The 18,313-nt window shown below is 48.7% G+C and overlaps 1 protein-coding gene across 1 annotated transcript in view; it reads left to right on the top strand.

Annotated features, from left to right (window-relative positions):
• Positions 1-18,313, top strand: part of CLPB (ClpB family mitochondrial disaggregase) — a 143,114-nt gene that overhangs the window by 117,977 nt on the left and 6,824 nt on the right. The window contains exons 7-11 of the mRNA XM_055423598.2: positions 87-201; positions 9,688-9,765; positions 10,972-11,027; positions 16,141-16,185; positions 16,565-16,726. Coding sequence (XP_055279573.2) covers positions 87-201; positions 9,688-9,765; positions 10,972-11,027; positions 16,141-16,185; positions 16,565-16,726 — 456 coding nt within the window. The remainder of the gene's footprint in view (positions 1-86; positions 202-9,687; positions 9,766-10,971; positions 11,028-16,140; positions 16,186-16,564; positions 16,727-18,313) is intronic.

Raw genomic sequence — 18,313 nt, 5'->3', positions numbered from 1 at the left:
CCTGGGTTGGGGGGATAGGATGAAACGAGGGTCCTCATGGGTCCGGCGCTCCTGAGCCGCCTTCCGTCTCTCGTCTCTCTCCACAGTACCAAGAGAAGCAGCGGAAGCAGGAGGCCGAGGAGCGGCGCCGCTTTCCCCTGGAGCAGCGGCTGAAGGAGCACATCATTGGCCAGGAGAGCGCCATCGCCACGGTGGGTGCGGGTGAGTGCACGCACACCGAAGAGGGTGTAGAAGTTTGCGGTCTGCGGCAGTGAGGTGTGGCCCTGCGTCTCCAAGCTGAGGACAAGGGGCTGTTGTTATTATAGCGTAGCACTTGTGGAGTGCTTCCTGTGTACCGGGCAGTGTTCTAAGCTCTTTGCATATGCCATGTCATTTAATCCTTACAACAGTCCTATGAGGTTGGTCCCATTGAATCCCCATGTTACTGATGAGGAAGTTGAGGCAGAACACTTCAGTAATTTGCTCAAGGCTTCTTTCTGTGCTTTGAATTTAACTCTGACCTTCATCTGATCTACTGACCCCACCCCACCCCCACTTTTCCGGTGGAGAAACTGAGACCCAGAGAGGAACAAGAGCTTTCCCATCACTAGTATTGTCATAACTGAGCCAGAACTAGAGCTTTGGCCTCCTGTCTCCCAGCGGGGACTGTGCCATCCTTCAATATGATTTGTCGGAGGCTAGCTCAGTTTTATGGAAAACATCCTGTACAAGTCTTTAGTGCCTCCTTCTCCACCTCAGAAGTGCTTATGCCACCTTGGGATCTAGACTGTCCGCTGGTATCACCCCTCATCACCTGACCTTCCTGCCGATGCACTCACCAGTGGAGAGAGAGAAAATTGGGGTTGTGGTCAGCATGGTGGCCTCACCATTGTTCCCCTGAGCTGCGTGGCTCCCTGAGGGTAACCTCAAGACAGATGAGGCAAGGGCAAGGGAACCCTATTTCTGGCTTAGACACAGGAGTATCCCCCGAGGCAGTGGTTCTCAAAGTGGTCTCTGGACCAGCAGCATCAGCATTCTCTGGGAACTTGTTAGAATGTAGATCTGATCCCAGACCTGTGGGATCAGGAGCTCTGGCGGTGGACCAGAAGTCTATATTCTGAGAGGCCTTCCAGGTGAGTTGATGCTCAGCTCGAGTTTAAAAGCCTCTTCCCTGCGATGTCTTGGTCAGGTGCATCCAGTGCTGCCTCTAGTCCCACCAGATGTAGCCCAGCAGCTGCCACGCCCAGCACCAAGTTCTGCTCACTTGTAAAAGGAGACATGAAGCTGAAATTGTGGCGTCCCAGAGAAGTCACTGAACAATGAAGGCAGTCATCCCTGTGACACACTGGGCCCAGCCCGTCTCCATCATCCTCACACACCAGTGGGACTCATGTTCAGGTCACGACCTGACCATCAGCAGTTAAAAGGAGCCCATAGACCAGATATGCCTCAGCAGCTGGAGGGCAGAGGCTACCTGCAGGCACACCCAGGAGCCAGGGAAAGCGTCTATGAAGACATGGGTCCCCGCTACTCAGGCCCAAGGCTCATCAGGCTGCCCTTTTGGGTCTGAATACAGAAAGCTACTCTCAGCTTGGAGGTGGCAACCCCCCACTTCTTTGCCAAGGCCATGTCTGAGGTAAAAGGAGAGGAGAGCTTGGTAGCTCTTGGGTGGAAGAGAGGAAGAGGAGCCCATTGGAGAGATGAGTGACCGAGCCGAGGCCTGAAGAGAGGTTCTACTAGAGTTTCATGTCCATTTGGGCCAGAACTATAGCTGCCATCATAGTATTTACCCTCCACTTCTTACACAGCCGTTTGCTCACATGTTGCCCACTCCTCTGATCTCCTGTTTCTCACCAGCTTCTCAAGCCCATAAGTTGTGAGACTCCCAGAAGTAGTTAGGGGAGGGACGAGGACATTGAAGTGGAAAGGATTCAGTCAACCAGGGCTCAAATGGCAGGTGGGCCACTTACCAGCTATGCAACTCAGACTGGTCATTCAGTTTCTTTGAGCATCAGTTTCCTCACCTTTGTACCAGGGATCCACACTCAGGACTATAGGACTGTAAAGCATATGCTATCTCCAGTATGTACCAGACAGTTCTCAATAAAACCCAGTCCCCCTCCTCTAGATGTTTACTGTCCAACATTGGGCACTGTGCTCCATAGGTCAGGCCCACAGTTGTTTCCTTCAGTCCGAGATTGATCCCTAGTCCCAGCCCCATACTGGCTTCTTCCCCTGGTCCTTCTCCTCGTCTCTCCCTGCTGCCATCCCGGAGCAGGAGTAGATGGTTCCACTCCCCACCTCCTAGCGGCTGTCAGAATGTCTGCCAAGTGCCTTGTCCTACCCATAGCTCCGTCTGTCACCCACACTCTGCCTCAGATCTGGAATGCTCCACTCCTTGTCCTGTGGTGTGTAGGGTGACCCTGCTATGCCTCCAGTGCTGCTGGAAAAGACACAGAGGGCCTGGGGGCCTGGGCTGTGGGGTTAGTACATTCCCTTCAATTTTTAAGGTGGTAACTTTTCACCCACCGTGCTAGAAGCCCTGCAGCCAGGGATCACACTCATAACAGTCAGAGTGTGTTCAGCTTGCAGCTCCCGTGAAGCATGAGGCACTCTCTGGGTCGGAATCTGTGGCAGGGCCTCAGGACTGAAGCAGGTGCAGGAGAGCGGGGCGGATCTAGAGGGCAGGCCAGGGTGCTCCCTGGGTCCTCTCAGCTAGTGTCAGATGTGTGCTGGCTGGGTGGAGCCTGGCACCCCAGAGGTACCATGAGGGTGGGCAGCCAAAGAAGTGCCGCAGAATGAATTGATTTGATAAATGGCCATTTATTACCCTCACGAATTGGCTGAAACCAATTTCGGTCACATCAACCCCTGGTAAGTGCTGGGATATTGATTTGTGCAAAGTAATACAGTGAATTTATCAGTGTGATCCCCAGCTGCAGGGCTTCTAGCAAGGCTGGCGCACAGTTACCACCTTACAAATGGAGGAGATGAAGCACCGACCCCACAGCCCAGGCCCCCATGGCCTCTCTGGTCTTCTCGGGTCACTGGAGCCAAAGCAGGGCCAACGTGCAGACTACAGGCCAGAGCGCTGACATCGAGTGTGAGGTTCTCCTTCCAGAATCCCGAGCTGCTCTTGATCATGGGGAAGGGAGCTCAGAGCCTCTGTGCCCGCCATCCTCAGAAAGGCAGCCAGCTGTCTGTTCAGATCTAGACTCTGCTCCCCTCCTCCACCTGCTCCCCTCCCGTGTTCCTGTCTCAGTAAAGGCCCCACCATTCCCTGGTCTCCTGAGTAGAAGCTTAGATATTTCCTTGGCCCTTCTTTCCCCTTACAGCCCTTAAAGTTCCATCATTCTACCTCTTAAATAGATCTCACACCTGGCCTCTCCCCTCCATTCCTAATACCACTGAGGACCTCCAGCTCAGGACCTCAGTGTCTCCTGTCCGAACCTAGTGGGGGTCTCCTCGTTGGTCTCTGTTTCTTCCCCTATAATCATTTCTCCCGGAGTCAGCTTTGTACAGTGTAAAAACAAAACAAAAAACCCTGTGTAAAATTCTTGAGTGACTGCTGCCCTGGCCTGGCATTAGGGCCCACCCCTGCTGCCCTCCCCCACTTCCCCAGCTGCCCCCATCCCCCCGCCGCCCAGCACATGCTGCGTGGCTCTCCTGCCAGTATTTGTTGATGCTGTCCTCTCTGCTTGAAACTCCCTTTCTTCTGGCCCCTTCCCCACCCTAGCCCTGCCCATCTTCCACCCTTGGGCTGGTTTTTATATTTCAGGAGCAATAGACTGTAGACTCCTGAGGGCAGAGACCCTGACTGAATGATTTTTGTTTTCCCAGTTCCTGGCACAGCCCTCCAATCGAGGTAGATGCTTAGTGCATTTTGTCACATTAATTACTTTGATTATGGCCCCTTGTCCATCTCCGTGATGTGCTCTGAGGAAAGAAGAGAAGCTGTTAAGCCTGCTTCCTAGTTGTTCACAAGCATACTAAGAATGTAAGTGTAGCAAAATTGTTGTTTACAGCACCCATACTAGTCAGCCTTTGACCCTTTGAGGTGACATCCCATTCCCCAGACCTGCTCCAAGAAGTCTCTTCTGGGCAGCCTGCACCCGTGGAGGCTTCCCAGTGGCTCCCTCTGACCAGAGGCCTATGCCCGAAGCCCATTGCATCTGGTCCCTATTGACTCTGAAGCCTGTGAACTCCCCAGGGAAGTTCTACCACCTTGACCGCTCTTCTAAGCCTGGCTCTGACCCGAATTCAGAACTTTACTATCACCCATATACACACAGTAGGTGCACCATCCTATCTCATACTCTACCTCCCTCTTTGAGTAATCCAGAAATGTAATCTTCCTGAGTGCTGCAGCTAGCTTTCTGGACCCTCCCTTGAAGTCCTGTTTGTAATCTGAGAAATACATCCAGATCATCCCTGAGTTGTAGACAGGTAGTGATTAATTTAGAAAACTTCTTAAGTTCCACCTCCCTACTTCAGGAGTCCCTCCCTTGCTCTTCTTATTGTCTGAACTGCTCTGGCCTTCTGCTAGCCTGCCAAGACCTGACCCATGCCTTATCTAGGAAGCTTTCTTTAGCTCTCCACCTGGTGCAGGGCCTTTCTATGTACTTCCTGTGGACACTTTTTTTTGTTGCACTTACCACGTAGCATCAGTTTGTATGTCTTTCTCCCTGCAAAAGTCAGAAACTACCTCTCTTTCAGGTCTGTTTCCCCAGAGTTGGCACATAGGTATGTAAAAGGTTGTTGAACTCAAGTAAACTCAGATGAACAAAGTCTAAACACATCTTGAGGTTCTGCCTCTCCTGAGCACAGATTCTGATCTCAGCCTCTTTCTGGAAGGGTGTCAGTCTTCCCTCCAGTGGTCCCTAACCCATAGGGTCCCTAACCTTAACCTCACCATAGCCTGTGAGGCACTCACACACAGTGGGTGGGCTCAACAAAATCTGTTTGCAATTTTAGTACGTTAACTCCTCAGTAGCAATAGTTTGCCTTCAGGAAGAATACTCCTGACAGACTAAAAAGAGAGTTTTTCTCTGATCATCCACCAAACCCAGGGCACCAGAAGCAGGCACTTGTTGAGCTATGCCCCTTGAACGAATAAGCTTAGACAGAAGATAGTAATAGACATTTAGGTGACTGAACTGTGGAATTCCTCTGAAGGATAGGTTCCCTTAGGAGGTGGCACAAGTATGGGGCAAACTGTTCCAGGTTAGGTTAAAAAAAAATCTGCTGCATCAGTAGAACTTATCAGGAAAGATGAGTCCGTCTACCCAGACTCCCCCAAAACCTTGAGCTAGATGAAGGGAAAGGCCTGGCATGGGAAGAGGAGGCAGTTCTTTTGTCTCACTTGGGTTTTGCACACACCAGAGCTTTCCTCCTGGAATGTCCCATCATATCCAGGCTGCCTAGCCATCTCCCCCTTGTTCTTTGGCCCCAAGTCACAGTCAGAAACAAATGGCGTTTCCCATACTTTTCACAGTACTCCATACCACTTGGCACTCACAGTTTTCATAGCAGCGTTCACCCAAGAGGTGCAGACCTGTTTTCGGTTTCTTTGTAGGTGCCCCAGCACACAACACAGAGCTTTTTTGCTGAACAAATGGATAAGGCTCCCTGGAGGGAAGTTAAGAAGAGAATGGAAGCCTTCTTTACCCAAGGGTAATAGTAACCACTTGGAGCCATAAGAGATTCTTGGATCCAGGCATCACTCTTCTCTGTAAAATGGGAGCTGAAGTATCTGTTCTTTGCCCCTTGCGATTCCAAGAAGACCAACAATTAATTCATTTAGTCAGCACACATTATACCAGTGTTTTGCAAAAGTCCCTCAGGAAATAGGCCTAGGACATGCACCCACGAAATACACAATCAAATTGGGACTTCCCTTCCCCCTGATATGAGGGTGCAGACAAATGAAACCTTCCCACTGTCCCTCTGTGAACCTCAACCTCTTCCTCTGTAACATGGAGAGATAATGCTTACTTCTCTGAAGTATTGTAAGGATGAAAGGGCTATCTGTAAAATAGCACGGCTAACAGCTTGTGCCCCCACTGCTGCTATGACTACTGTTATTTTTATTCTTATTATTATTCTTTTTTTTTTTTTTGCAACTTACAAATCATTTTCATAACCATTAATTCATTTTAATCTTCATGAGGGGCCGACTGAGCAGGTATGGCTAGTCCCATTTTAGAGATGAAGAAACCAAGCTTCTAAAGGAGTAAGTGTTGTGCTCAAAGTCAACTAATAAGTGACAGAGCCGGGACCCCAAACTAGATCCTGTAGCTCCTGCCCTCCCCACCGCACTGCCCCATCGATGAACGTAGGGATTATTGGGCAGATGTGATACGGAGTAAGCCAGAAGAGTTGTTGCAGGTGAGATGTAGGATGAATGGTAGTGGTGCCCATGGCCAGGAGAACCCAGCAAGGGGACCCTGTCACTGGTCCAGCATATGGAGAGGCTGCCAAGCCTGTTGGAGCCCCCGAGATGGGACTAGCCAGATGGGCTGAGCTTCCTGCTCAGAGGACCTTGAGATCATCTCAAGCCCAGAGAGCACTGGTCAAGAGATGGCCAGGGGCAGGGGCTCCTGCGACCACGTATGGAGTGACTGAGGCAGCCAGACTGAAAGACTCCGGAGGGGCAACTTTCAGGTGAGGTGAGGGAATGAGGAGGTGCTGTGTGGGAAACAGCCAACTCCTCCCTCTAAACTCCTGACTCACCAGTTCAGGTTCAAGAGCGGGCCAGCACGAGGGGTAAAGCCCAGGTTCATTTATTTACCTGTGTAACCTTGAGCAGGTCACCTCACTTCTTTATATGTATGATCTCATCTGTAAAATGGGAATCAAGTTACATGCCCTGCCTGCCTCATGGGTTTGTAACCAGCCTCAAATGAAGTTATGTCTACAGAAGTTCTTTATAGGCTCTGAAGTACTAGCAGAGGAAGTTGCTGCATTTGCTTGTCCACAGTGAGAACACGAATATTTGTGGCCACATCCCAGATGGACCCAGCCAGGTCTCTTGTCCCGGCCTCTGCCCCAGCCTGACAGGACCCTAAGGTTCCCAGTCTTAGCCCTCAGCCACCCTACCAACCACACACCCGGGGGCCCGCCTTCTTCAGTTTTTCCTAGCTACTTCCATTTTTCATTCTGTCGGACACCATCTGCTTGGCCGTTTTTCTCTTCAGATATTATTAGAAATATCCAGAGTTGTAATTGTTTAATGGTTGGCATTTTGCCTGTTTCACGGGGGGCCCAGATCAAGCCCACCCCAGACTCATGCCCTGAGTCCAGCAGAATTGACCAGGAACAGCTGTGCAGTGGAGTCTGCTTGGCATTATAAAGAGCTCTCTCCCAGGTGCGTTATTAGAAAAGAAGGGGGGAAAGATGGCCCCAGGCATAATCCAATTCCATGTTCTCCATGGTGTTTTTGAACTGCTTAGCCCAGAGGCACGCAGCTCTCGGTGGGCTGGGAAGCTTCGTGAAAGAGAAGTCAAGATCAGAACCCCAAGTTCACGACACCTGGGGAACCTCTCTCCCTGGGCTCCCCATTTGAGTGATGCCTGGGTACTTTGGCCTCCCCAGATACCCCTCATGAAGCCTGAATCCAGTTTATGCTCAGCTTCTTTCAAACCTGGATTTTCAACTTAGCCAACTTTTGGAAAAGTGTGACTCCTTTCAGATAACCCCCCATTCTCACCTTTACCTCAGCACACATCCTGCACATATATTCACAGAAGTCCAGCCTTTGTCATTTTATAGGTCTACCTCCCCAAACACCCTCACCCACAGGGTATTGCCTCTGTCAGAACACTGGGCCTCCCCTCTCGCCAGGCTGGGGCTTCTTTGTCTTCATGCCTAGCCTTTGGGTACCTGCGAGGCCTGTGGGTTCCCCTCATGGCCAGTCCTCTTCCAGAGGACCAAGCCAGTCAGTTTAGAGATGATCTGAGCCTGACCCAAGGGACAAGTTAGACTGAGTGGTTTCTCAGACTCCTCTCAGAAATCTCAAGGAGAGAATCCCGGGCAGACAGAGTGGCTTGTCTGGGATCCACGAGGTTGCAGTTTCTGTTTCTTCTGAGGCCAGAACTAGAAAAAGTGTCTTAGGAAGAAGCATTAAAGATTGAGGTGAAAAAGCCCACAGTGTGGACCTGCACTCCTGAGACAGGCATTCGAGACCTCTGTGGTCTGATCCCCCCCACAGCTACTCATGTTCATTCCTGTTCACCCCGCGTGTCCCCCCCGCGTGTCCCCCCCGCGACCTCTGTCATGCTGCCACCTCTTCCCTCCAGATCCTGCCTAGTCTGATCTGTCATCAGTTCCACTTCTGAAGGCCTTCCCTGACCTCTCCAGCCACTTCTATGAAACCTAGCCACACAGATTATACCACACAGTATATAGTATGTAGGATCTTTGCACCTCAAAACTGAAGATGCTTCCCTAAGACTGTCAACTCCTCCTCCATTGACTTGGTTTCCAGGCCTTGTCCTCTGACATATATCCCTTTGCTCATCTCCCCTCAGCTCTCTGAGGAGCAGACCATATATTCTGTTCATCTGCAGACCAACCTTGACATTGCACAGTGCTCTCACCCCTTCCTGCTTCTGACTGCATGTTTCCATTTATGCAACCCAAATTAATCCCACTTTTTGTAACCATATGTGACCAAAATAGAGGACAGGTTAAGCGATACAACTCTACCGTCTCCACCAGTCAGCTGGTAACCTACTAGTTATATGACTTGGGCAGATATCTTTATCTCTTGTTTCAGTTTCCTGTTCAATCTGATGGAATTGACAATAATAGTTTCCACTCAGGGTTATCTGTATGGGTCTTGAGTAATAAAATGTTGGCGATTTTTTCCATTGGGCCTAGGAGATAACATATTTAATAAATGAGTCTTCGGGTGGTTCTGCCTCATTCTGTTCCTTACTCTTATACTTGGGTGATGCTTCTGAGCCTGGTTCTCCTACTCTGTGTGGCATGCAGATCTCTTGATTATATATTTCCTCCTGGAGAGGAGAGGTCAGTGCTTACTGTAACAGAGCTGAGCCCCAAGAAACTTGGTACATGTCTGTTCCCCTCCTGCACCTCTGTCCAGTGGAGGCCATGGTTTATGGAGGTGCTATCAAGTGGCTCACCCTTCCTTGCCCTGAGCTCCACAGTACCCTTGACTGGCTTCCAAAAAGTGCACTTGGTTGTATTTCCTAACAGCAGAACTTACTTCCCCCAAATGGGAAAGAGTTCAGAGCTCACACCCCTGGTCCCCAAGGCCCTGCCGTGGGCTTCTGCCTCTCCCATTTGCATAGGAGCAGGCTCAGCCGCCAACCAGTTGTGAGTAGATGGGTTACCAGCCAAGAGCTAAAGTTCCTCTCCAATTCTCCTTCACCAGTCCCCCACCCCCTTCACCTCCATTCACCATCCACCAGCCTTTCAGTTTCCCTGGCAACGCTGAGTGCTCATCCTGGAAAACTTTATCCGAAATCTGCTCTGGGCAGCTTTCCAAATCCATGCTAACCTGATTAGGTGTCTCTAGGGGCCTTGCCAGCTAATCAGATTAGGCAGCACTAATGGTCGTGAGGACTTTGAGTGGGCGCAGAGCAGTGAAACATATTGTATACTTAGTGATAATTAGCCTGCCTTTTGTGTCATTGATTTATCTGCCTTCCTCCCTGTCCTCCCGTCTTGTGTGTTTGGCCATAGCGATCCGGAGGAAGGAGAATGGCTGGTACGACGAAGAGCACCCTCTGGTCTTCCTCTTCTTGGGATCATCTGGAATAGGTAACGGGGAGTAGATAAGTCTGTGGGGAGGAGAGCTGGGGGAGCCCCAGCTGCTATGGGCCAGAGTCACACGACCCTCCTCTAGTTCAACTCCAGCTCCCAAAACAACTGCCTTCTAATTACAGAGCCAGCAGAGGATCATCTGTCACGTTGGAACAGCTGGAATTATGCCTCTCCCTCTGGAAGCTGTGGTGCAGGGCCTGATTCACCAGGAGGGCCAGGCCCTTGGGGGCCTGTTAGTCCTGGTCCAGCCACTCTGCAACCTCAGATGCTGCCCTGTAGGAGTAATTGAACCACCTCCACTGCCCAGGGCGCCAGCCTTATCTCGTGTAGCCTGGGCCAGAACCCTCTAGGAAGCTAAAGAAAGCCACTGATGGTCAGCACAGTGCTAAGTGCATAGCAGAACTGGTTTCAGTGAAATTGGTTGGGGATTTTTAGAGCCAGTTGGGCTGGATTATCTGGTGTTCTCACCCTCTCACTCTCCACCCTCAGAGTCCCACCATCGCTGCCCTCCCATTGTCTTTATGGGGAATTACACGCATCTGTAGCTTCCTCTTCCCTCTCAGCATCTTCATGGATGCTGCCTCTGATGTAGGGTCCCAAGGGGTTACCATCACTTCACACTATACCATAGAACTTGACCCATACTAGACAGGCAGTGACTTCTAAAGACTTGACCAGCATACCAAATGGCCCTTGAGAGCCATCACTTTGGTATTGTCATCCTTTCTTTATGTTACAAAGTAAAGCTATAAAGCCAGAGAGAGGGGGTTTCTATCCTCTCCCAGCCTCTGTTTGGCCTTGGCTCCAGGGCCTACCTTAGATGGCAAGACCATGGATGTCCAGAGAAAGACAGTACAATGAGCCAGGAAGTCAAGGTGCTTCTAGGAAAAGCAAAGTTTGTGCTGGGATTCAAAGGACAAGATGGCTCTGGATTGTATGAGTCAGCCTCCCACTTTTAGATGCTGCTGTAGAGAAAAAGCTTCAGTCCCCATCCACAGAAAAATGAAGATACAATGAAGACTCTGATTCTGGTCCCAGATTTACCATCAGCTTTCCGTTGGTGACCTTAAGAGTCACCCTTTCTGAGCCTCAGTGTTCCCTTCCATAACATGTATTATTTCCAGCATCTATGCATTTCTAATATTCTTTCATTCCAGGAGATAGTCATCTCCTAACCCAATACTTCTCTTTTCCTTCTACTAGGAAAAACAGAACTGGCCAAGCAGACAGCCAAATATATGCACAAAGATGCCAAAAAGGTAAGGGCTGGAACCTAGGCGCAATTGGCAGGCCACGGAGAGCTCACCACTCCATCCCACAAGTGCCCATCCCCTTGTTCAGACTCTGGCTTTCCAAGACCTGCTCAGTTTGACTTTCTAAGGCTGACAAGAAATTGTTTCACACAGAGAAAAATGTCAGAGCAGTCCTTGGAGACTGTAGAAACATTTCAACTTAAAACCAGACATTTTTCTTCCTCCTAGCTTCCCGGTCTGGAGGCGTCGCAGGTTGCCCACGACCCTGGGTGCCCTTGCCTAATTTCTGTGGAAAGCCTCCCTAGCTGAGGTGATAAGGAACTGCCCAGAGCTCTGTCAGCAACAGAGTCCTGGCCAACTCCTGTCCTGCTGTGGCCCTGCTACCCCTTCACCACCTCTCTGAGGGCCTGGCAGCCACAGAAAACAAGGTAGCTGAGGCCATGTCCTCCTGAGCTGCATCCTTGGCCCCTTCTGCTGACTCTGCCGGTAGCCATGAGCTGCCTCAACCAAAGCAAGGGCAGACCCACTCGACAGGCAGGCAGGCAAGAAACAGCGCACGGCATGCTAATATGCTCCAACCGAAACAGCGTTTTTAGGACAATTCATCAGGTTGGCAGCGATTGAAACAATTAGCACTCTGGGAAGGGCCATAAACTAGTGAGACTATTAGGGAAGATGTAGTTACGGGCAGGAACCACCTGATTAGGGATGAAGAATTCTGAGTGGTTTAATTTTAATACTGTCAGAAAGGTTAATATTTAATTACAAATTATAATCTCCTTATCCAAGCTGTCTTAATATGTCTTCATAAACAGTGGAAGTAGAAGGAAAGTATCTGCTGACTTGCTGGTGTAGAAAGGAGAAAGGGCTTGATAAAAGATGGATGATGCAAGTCTTTTTTCAGTTGGAGCATCTAAACGAGAGGCAGATTTCAACTTGTGAAGGGTGTCCTGAAAGCTGATGATGGCATCCTTCAGTGCATGCCTCACCTGGGAGATGGGAAGTACCACCCTCTCCCCTTGGAGATAGTGGGCTGGGTGATCTGGGCTCTGGAGTCAGCCATCCCTTGGCGCGGGTTCTACTGGCCCTAGGCAGGTTGCTTTACCCCTCCAAGTTTCAGCTATTGCCTCAAAGTGAAGCTAATCAGTCCTGTGTCTAAGGTTATTATGAGCATCAAGTGAGATACTGTGATCACAGCGAGCTCAGGCTCTAACACCCATCAAGTACCTGATCCCTTGTCTCATATTTATCCATCACTCCGCCCTTTCATAGCACTCCCATCTACTGTCTTATTTGATCTTACAAGGAAAATAGCTTAAATGCCAAAATACAACCACTTTTCAGATGAGAAAACTGAGACCCTGCAACGTTAAGGGCCCAAGATCACCTGTTAGGGGAAGAAGTAAAACAAGAATCCAATCTGTCAGCTATTCTCTCAATACCATTGTTCTCTATTGCAAGAAAGGACTAGACTATAAACCTGTCTTTTTTCTCCTCATGTCACTTAGGGAGACGGGCATGAGAAGCCCAATATAATCATCCATATATTTTATTTTTAAATCAGAGTTGGTACTTTTATAAAACTCCTACCTTCACCAGCCCTGTGGATCAGCTCATTACAGTGTCTGTGTTTAGCACAGACATTCTCTGGCCATGTAACAGGCATGTTTGAGACATGCCTTTATAATCTGAGGGTTCTGAACTGTAAGCTGTCTAACCAGGATACCTGATGTTGCCAGGATCCAAGGACTGATGTTGGGGGAGTGTCATCTACAGGGCCCAGTGTAAAGGAGGGCTCACTCAATGAAGGAGCACTGGCCTGGGAGTCGGTGACTTGAATTAATACAAGCTCTGGCTTTCTTGTACCTTAGTTTCCTCATTTGAAAAGAGTCACTGATACCTCCAGACTTGGCTACCTCACAGAGACTTGTTTGCACTTTTTTCTTATTTTGGCAACACCACACAGCATATGGGATATTCGTTCCCTGACCAGGAATTGATTCCACACCCCCCTGCAGTGGATACACGAAGTCTTAACCACTGGACTGCCAGAGAAATCCCTGTTTGCATATTTTTATAATTTCTTTATCAGACCTCCTATGAGTTGTTTTTTTTTCCTTCTCATTAATCGCCACTGTTTTTCTGAATTGAGCAGCTTTGTTAACTTCCATTATTAGAGTTAATAACCCTTGAGAAAAAAACCTGTGAAAAAAATCATCCTGTGATTTCATCCTGAGGTAGGGTGGTGGAGCTCTAAAGACCACAGTTATAGCATCAGTACAATGAAGGAATCAAGAGCAGGGATCTGAGTTCAGCTCTAAACTACTCTGTGGAGTTGGCTGAGATCTCTGTTTACATCAGCTTCCTCATCTGTAAAATGGGTTCAATAGTGGTACCTATCTTACTGGATTATCATGAAAGTTAAGTGAGATAATGATGTAAAATGCTGTACACTATTCTTGGCACGTTAGTAAGCCGTCAATACATGTTGGATACTATTGTTATTGTTGTTGCCTCACTTCTAGATAACCCTAAGCTAAGATCATGTGAAACCAAAATTATTCCAGCTAAGAAAATCAAGCCCTGAGATTTGTTCAGAGTTATTTAGCAAATCAGTAGAAGGACTTAGTAACTTGACAGGAGAGTAAGTAAGCACTGAAGTCTGTACTCCCTGTTATCGTAGGACATTGACTGACACTGGTTCTGGGCATAAAACTCAGAACCCTTAAGATGAAGATGCCAAAAGCCCAGCTGATTGAGGTAGTGGGAAATATGAGGCAATAGAGTATAGAGTCTAAGAGCACATACTTGGAACCAGATTGTCAGTTTGAGACCCTGGGCAAATTACTTTAACTCATGACTCAGTCTTCTCATCTGTAAGGTGGGGTAATAGTACTTATCTCTTAGACTTACACACGTTTTAAGCCCTTCATAACGTGCTTAGAACATTGCCAAGCACATAGTAAGCGCCCAGTGTCAGCTGTTATCAGATGCCCATCTCATGGCTTCTAGCCCATTGCTTCCAGCACTCCCAGCTTCCCCATGTCTGTTTTCCTACCCTCCCTGAGCCTGTGTCTCTCTTGGCTGAACTGCCTGGGGACCTGTAAAGATGCTTACTAGCTAATGCTTCATGCTTGATAGCAGTGATCACCCCACATGGCCTTAAGAATTTCTCCGGGATCTTTCCCACCTCTTGGGTTAGGTCCTGTCCTCAGCCCTCTGGTGAAACAAGGAGAGGACGTAGGGCAAAGAAACAGCAGCTCTAGAAGGGGAGGCAGTCTGGTCAAGGCTACAGACAGTGGAGAACTGGGATTGGAAGCCGAGTCCAGGGCTCTTTCTGCCACCCTATACCTCAGGTACAGAGTGACAGGACAGAGAAAACTGGAAAACTTCACAGACTGAATTTCTGACCAGCAGCTGAACTAGAATATGGACTGCATTTCAGATATAGCCATTAATACCTCCCTCTCAGGTCTTGGCACCCCCTGTTCCTCAGCTCTCAGCAGAAGTGTAGTCAGTGGGTGCCAGTAGGAGAGGAGCCTGAGGAGTCTCTGGGGAACCCTTATCTGAGTGGAGAGCCAGGGCACCTCTGAATGCCCTTATAACACCCTAAGTCCCTGAGTTCTTCATGAAAAAGAGAGGACATTCTGCTTGAGTTAACTCACAGATCCCACTCTAGACAGTGTTCTCTCCCTGGGGCTAATTATGGTAGGGCCTCACCCAGGAGGCCACCTCCTTGGAAATCACCCCTAGGCCCAACCATGGAGAGAGAAGGGCTGCAAGCAATGTTGTGGAGAGCTCCTAAATGATGTGAAGACGTGTAAATAAATCATATTTATTAGTTTAAAGGAAAAGTAAACTAGGGTGTAGAGAAAAGGGAGCCCTCCTTTATTGTTGGTGGGAATGTAAATTGGTGCAGCCTCTCTGGAAAATAGTATGGAGATTCTTTAAAAAAAAAAAAGCTAGAGGTTATATAATCCAGCAGTCCTACTCCTGGGCATATATCTGAAGATGATGAAAATTCTAATTCAAAAAGATACATGTATCCCAGTGTTCATAGCAGCACTATTTACAATAGCCAGGACATGGCAGCAACCTAAATGTCCATTGATGGAGGAATGAATTGGGCGGTGGGGGGGGGGGGGGTTGGAATAGTATTAAGCCATCAAAAATAATGAAATAATGCTATTTGCAGCAACATGGATGGACCTAGAAATTATCAAACTATGAAAAGTAAGTCAGAGAAAGACAAAAATCATATGATATCATTTATTTGTGCAGCCTAAAAAGTGATGCAAATGACCTTATTTACACAACAGAAATAGACTCACAGGCAGAAAACAAACTTGTAGTTACCAAAGGGGAAATGGGGAGCGGATAAATTAACAGTTAATTAACAGATATACACTACTATGTATAAAAATGATAAACAGTAAGGACCTACTGTATAGCACAGGGAACTATATTCAGTGTCTTGTAATAACCTGTAATGGAAAAGAATCTGAAACAGAATATATATGTGTGTTTGTGTGTGGGTATAAACGAATCACTTTCCTGTACCCTTGAAACTAACAGCTTTGCAAATCATCTACACTCTTTGAAAAATAAAACTAAAGCAAAGGGACTTGTGCCCATGTAGACTTGCAGAGTGGAGGGCACCATGGAGCCGTCTGGGTGTTTGTTGCTCCCTCCACCTCATCATGGTCCATGCTGGTGGAGGCTGACTTTGTCTATGTCAGCCTGTCCCACTCCGGTGCTCCTGGAGGACAGAGACACAGCTCTAGAGCTCAGCACACACAGGATGCCTTCAGGAAATGTGTGAAAAGTGGATGATGTGGTGATCAGGCCTGGTAGAAGCCTGAAAAAAGAGACTTTCTGGGCCAGTTTAAGGGCAGGGACATGACCTGGGTTTACTAAGGTACGGAGTGAGGGAATCATTTAGGGGATGAGTGGACAGAAAAGGCGACGAGGAGCCAGAAAACACTGTGTCATGAGAATGGGATAGAAAATCTTGGCTTGGTGTGGCTTGAAAGCTTGGAAGATATTTGAGATGCTCTCCTCCTTAGCCCTTCCCTCTGCCTTCCTGCCTTCAAATGGACTCCTGCTTGTTTCCACACAGGGTTTCATCAGGCTAGACATGTCTGAGTTCCAGGAGCGACATGAGGTGAGTGAGAGTCCTTGGTGAAGTGTGATTTGGAGAGCATGTCAACATGCTCTCCTGGGTACTCTGCCTGGGTATTTTGATGGGACTTGTCATTCAGTCCTGAGATAATTCGAGCAGCCTTGGAGTTTGTCCTTTGGGGACGTATGTACGCAGTGGGGTCCCTGATCTGTTTTGCATAGGATTTGCTCTGAAGAATAAATACAGAAGAGATCCGGCTGCTCTCTTATCACAGCAGGATTCCTTCCACCCCAAGAGATAACCTCACCTTGTTGAAACAGGCAGTCTTAACAGTATACAAAGCCAGCTTACCGTGCATGCCCCATATTGGAAACTGAAAGGATGGAAAGGCCTTCCTAACTTACTTCTTTCCTTCCACCAGGTGGCCAAGTTCATCGGGTCCCCACCAGGCTACATTGGCCACGAGGAGGGTGGGCAGCTGACCAAAAAGCTGAAGCAGTGCCCCAATGCTGTGGTACTCTTTGATGAGGTAGACAAAGCCCACCCAGATGTGCTCACCATCATGCTGCAGCTGTTTGATGAGGTGAGTCAGCCTGGGCTGGGTTTGGGTGGGGGACTCCTGTAGGTATGAGGGGGCTATGAGCAGCAGGACCTGTGGGTCTGGAGTCAGTCATTCATCAGGTTGCTGCTTCCTCATGTGTGCATTCAGTCAGTTAGCAGATGTGGCTTCACCCCTTCTCTGGACCAGGGCCCAGACTGGGCACTCCAGGAAAAACAAGCACAGCCCAAAAGTTGAAATGTAGCTGCACAGGGTCCCTTTTAAAGAGACAGAATGGGGCAGAAGTCACAGGAGAGTGAGACCTGAATTTTTAGTTCCAGCTCTGCGCCATCTCTAGGGACCTCATGTGAAAAACAGGGAGGCTGGATCCAGTAAGCTCCAAGAACCTTTCTCACTCAGACGGCTCCTGCTTCTTCCTCCCATCATCTTCACCAGTGCTTTAAAATGTTAGTAATGTTGCTGCTGTCTGTGACCATTGCAGTGATGATGGAATGGTGGTGCCCTGGCTTATGGAGCGTTCTTCTCCTGAACAGCTCCCGGCTCATCACAAACAAGAACAGTCTCCCTCTCAACTGACTGAGTGAGCTCTAGATGAGAACAGCTTCCTTTTATTCAGCACAGTCTATGTAGTAGGCTTGTGCTAAAGACATTACAAATATTATTGCTGATCGTCACAATAGCCAGGCAAGGTAGAAATCTTTTATAACAGATGTAGAAACAAGTTCAAGAGATTGTAAATGATTTGCCCAAGGCCACAGAGCTACTGTACAGAGGAGCCAGAAATGGTCTCAAGATACATCTGGTCCCAGAGCCCGGGTCTCCCCACTGTACCTCTCCTTATCTTGAGCAGGGGAGGGAGGGCTTACTGTCAGGGGAGGGGCTGACATCCACCTGTTCCAGGTGAGGCCTCCCTTCTGCTCCCATGCAGAGGCTGTGTTAGCCAGCACATGGGCAGACCGAGTCCAGCCCACCTTTCCACTCAGCCCCATTGAGCCCTGGGAAAATGGAAGGGGGTTTGCTTCCCAAAATGTCACAGGTTCGCTGATGAGATAGGAATGGATACCCCTGGACCAAATAGCACACCAGTTACCAAGCCAGACCCAAATGTCCCCACAGCTGCCCACTCTCTTGCTTTCCTTTCTGAGCCCAGCATCCTTGGCTGCCCCAGTTTTATTGCCCTCTTCCTAGGCTCTTATCTACTCCCTATCCTGAGAACTCCTACTGAGGAATGAAGGCCAGTCCTTCAAAGGTCACATATTCTGTTTCCCACACCTGTGCTCTGAGACTCCCCCAACTCCTTTCTAGACTGTTAATGGGATTCAGGTACACAGCTTATGGATCAGACCCAAACTTGCCCTCTGGGAGCTCCCTGCCTATCAGGTAGAAAAGAGATGCAATAGCGTTGGCATTTTTGTACTTCATGTGCAAGGCACTGTTTTATCAACTCCTTTAATCTTCCCAATAACCATATGAAGATAGTCATTATTACTACCTCAGTGTGACAAATGTAGAAACTGAAATAAAGTGAGATAACTGATTCATCCATGGTCACACAGCTGGGAAGAGGAAATCAAGGGTTTGAACCCAGGCGTTCCAGTTTAGAACCCACAG

Source organism: Moschus berezovskii, chromosome 14 (assembly GCF_049115385.1).
Source record: "Moschus berezovskii isolate FMDL1 chromosome 14, NW_MosBer_1.0, whole genome shotgun sequence".
In the NCBI taxonomy this organism is placed as follows: Eukaryota; Metazoa; Chordata; class Mammalia; order Artiodactyla; family Moschidae; genus Moschus; species Moschus berezovskii.
This window is presented reverse-complemented; position numbering and strand designations above follow the sequence as displayed.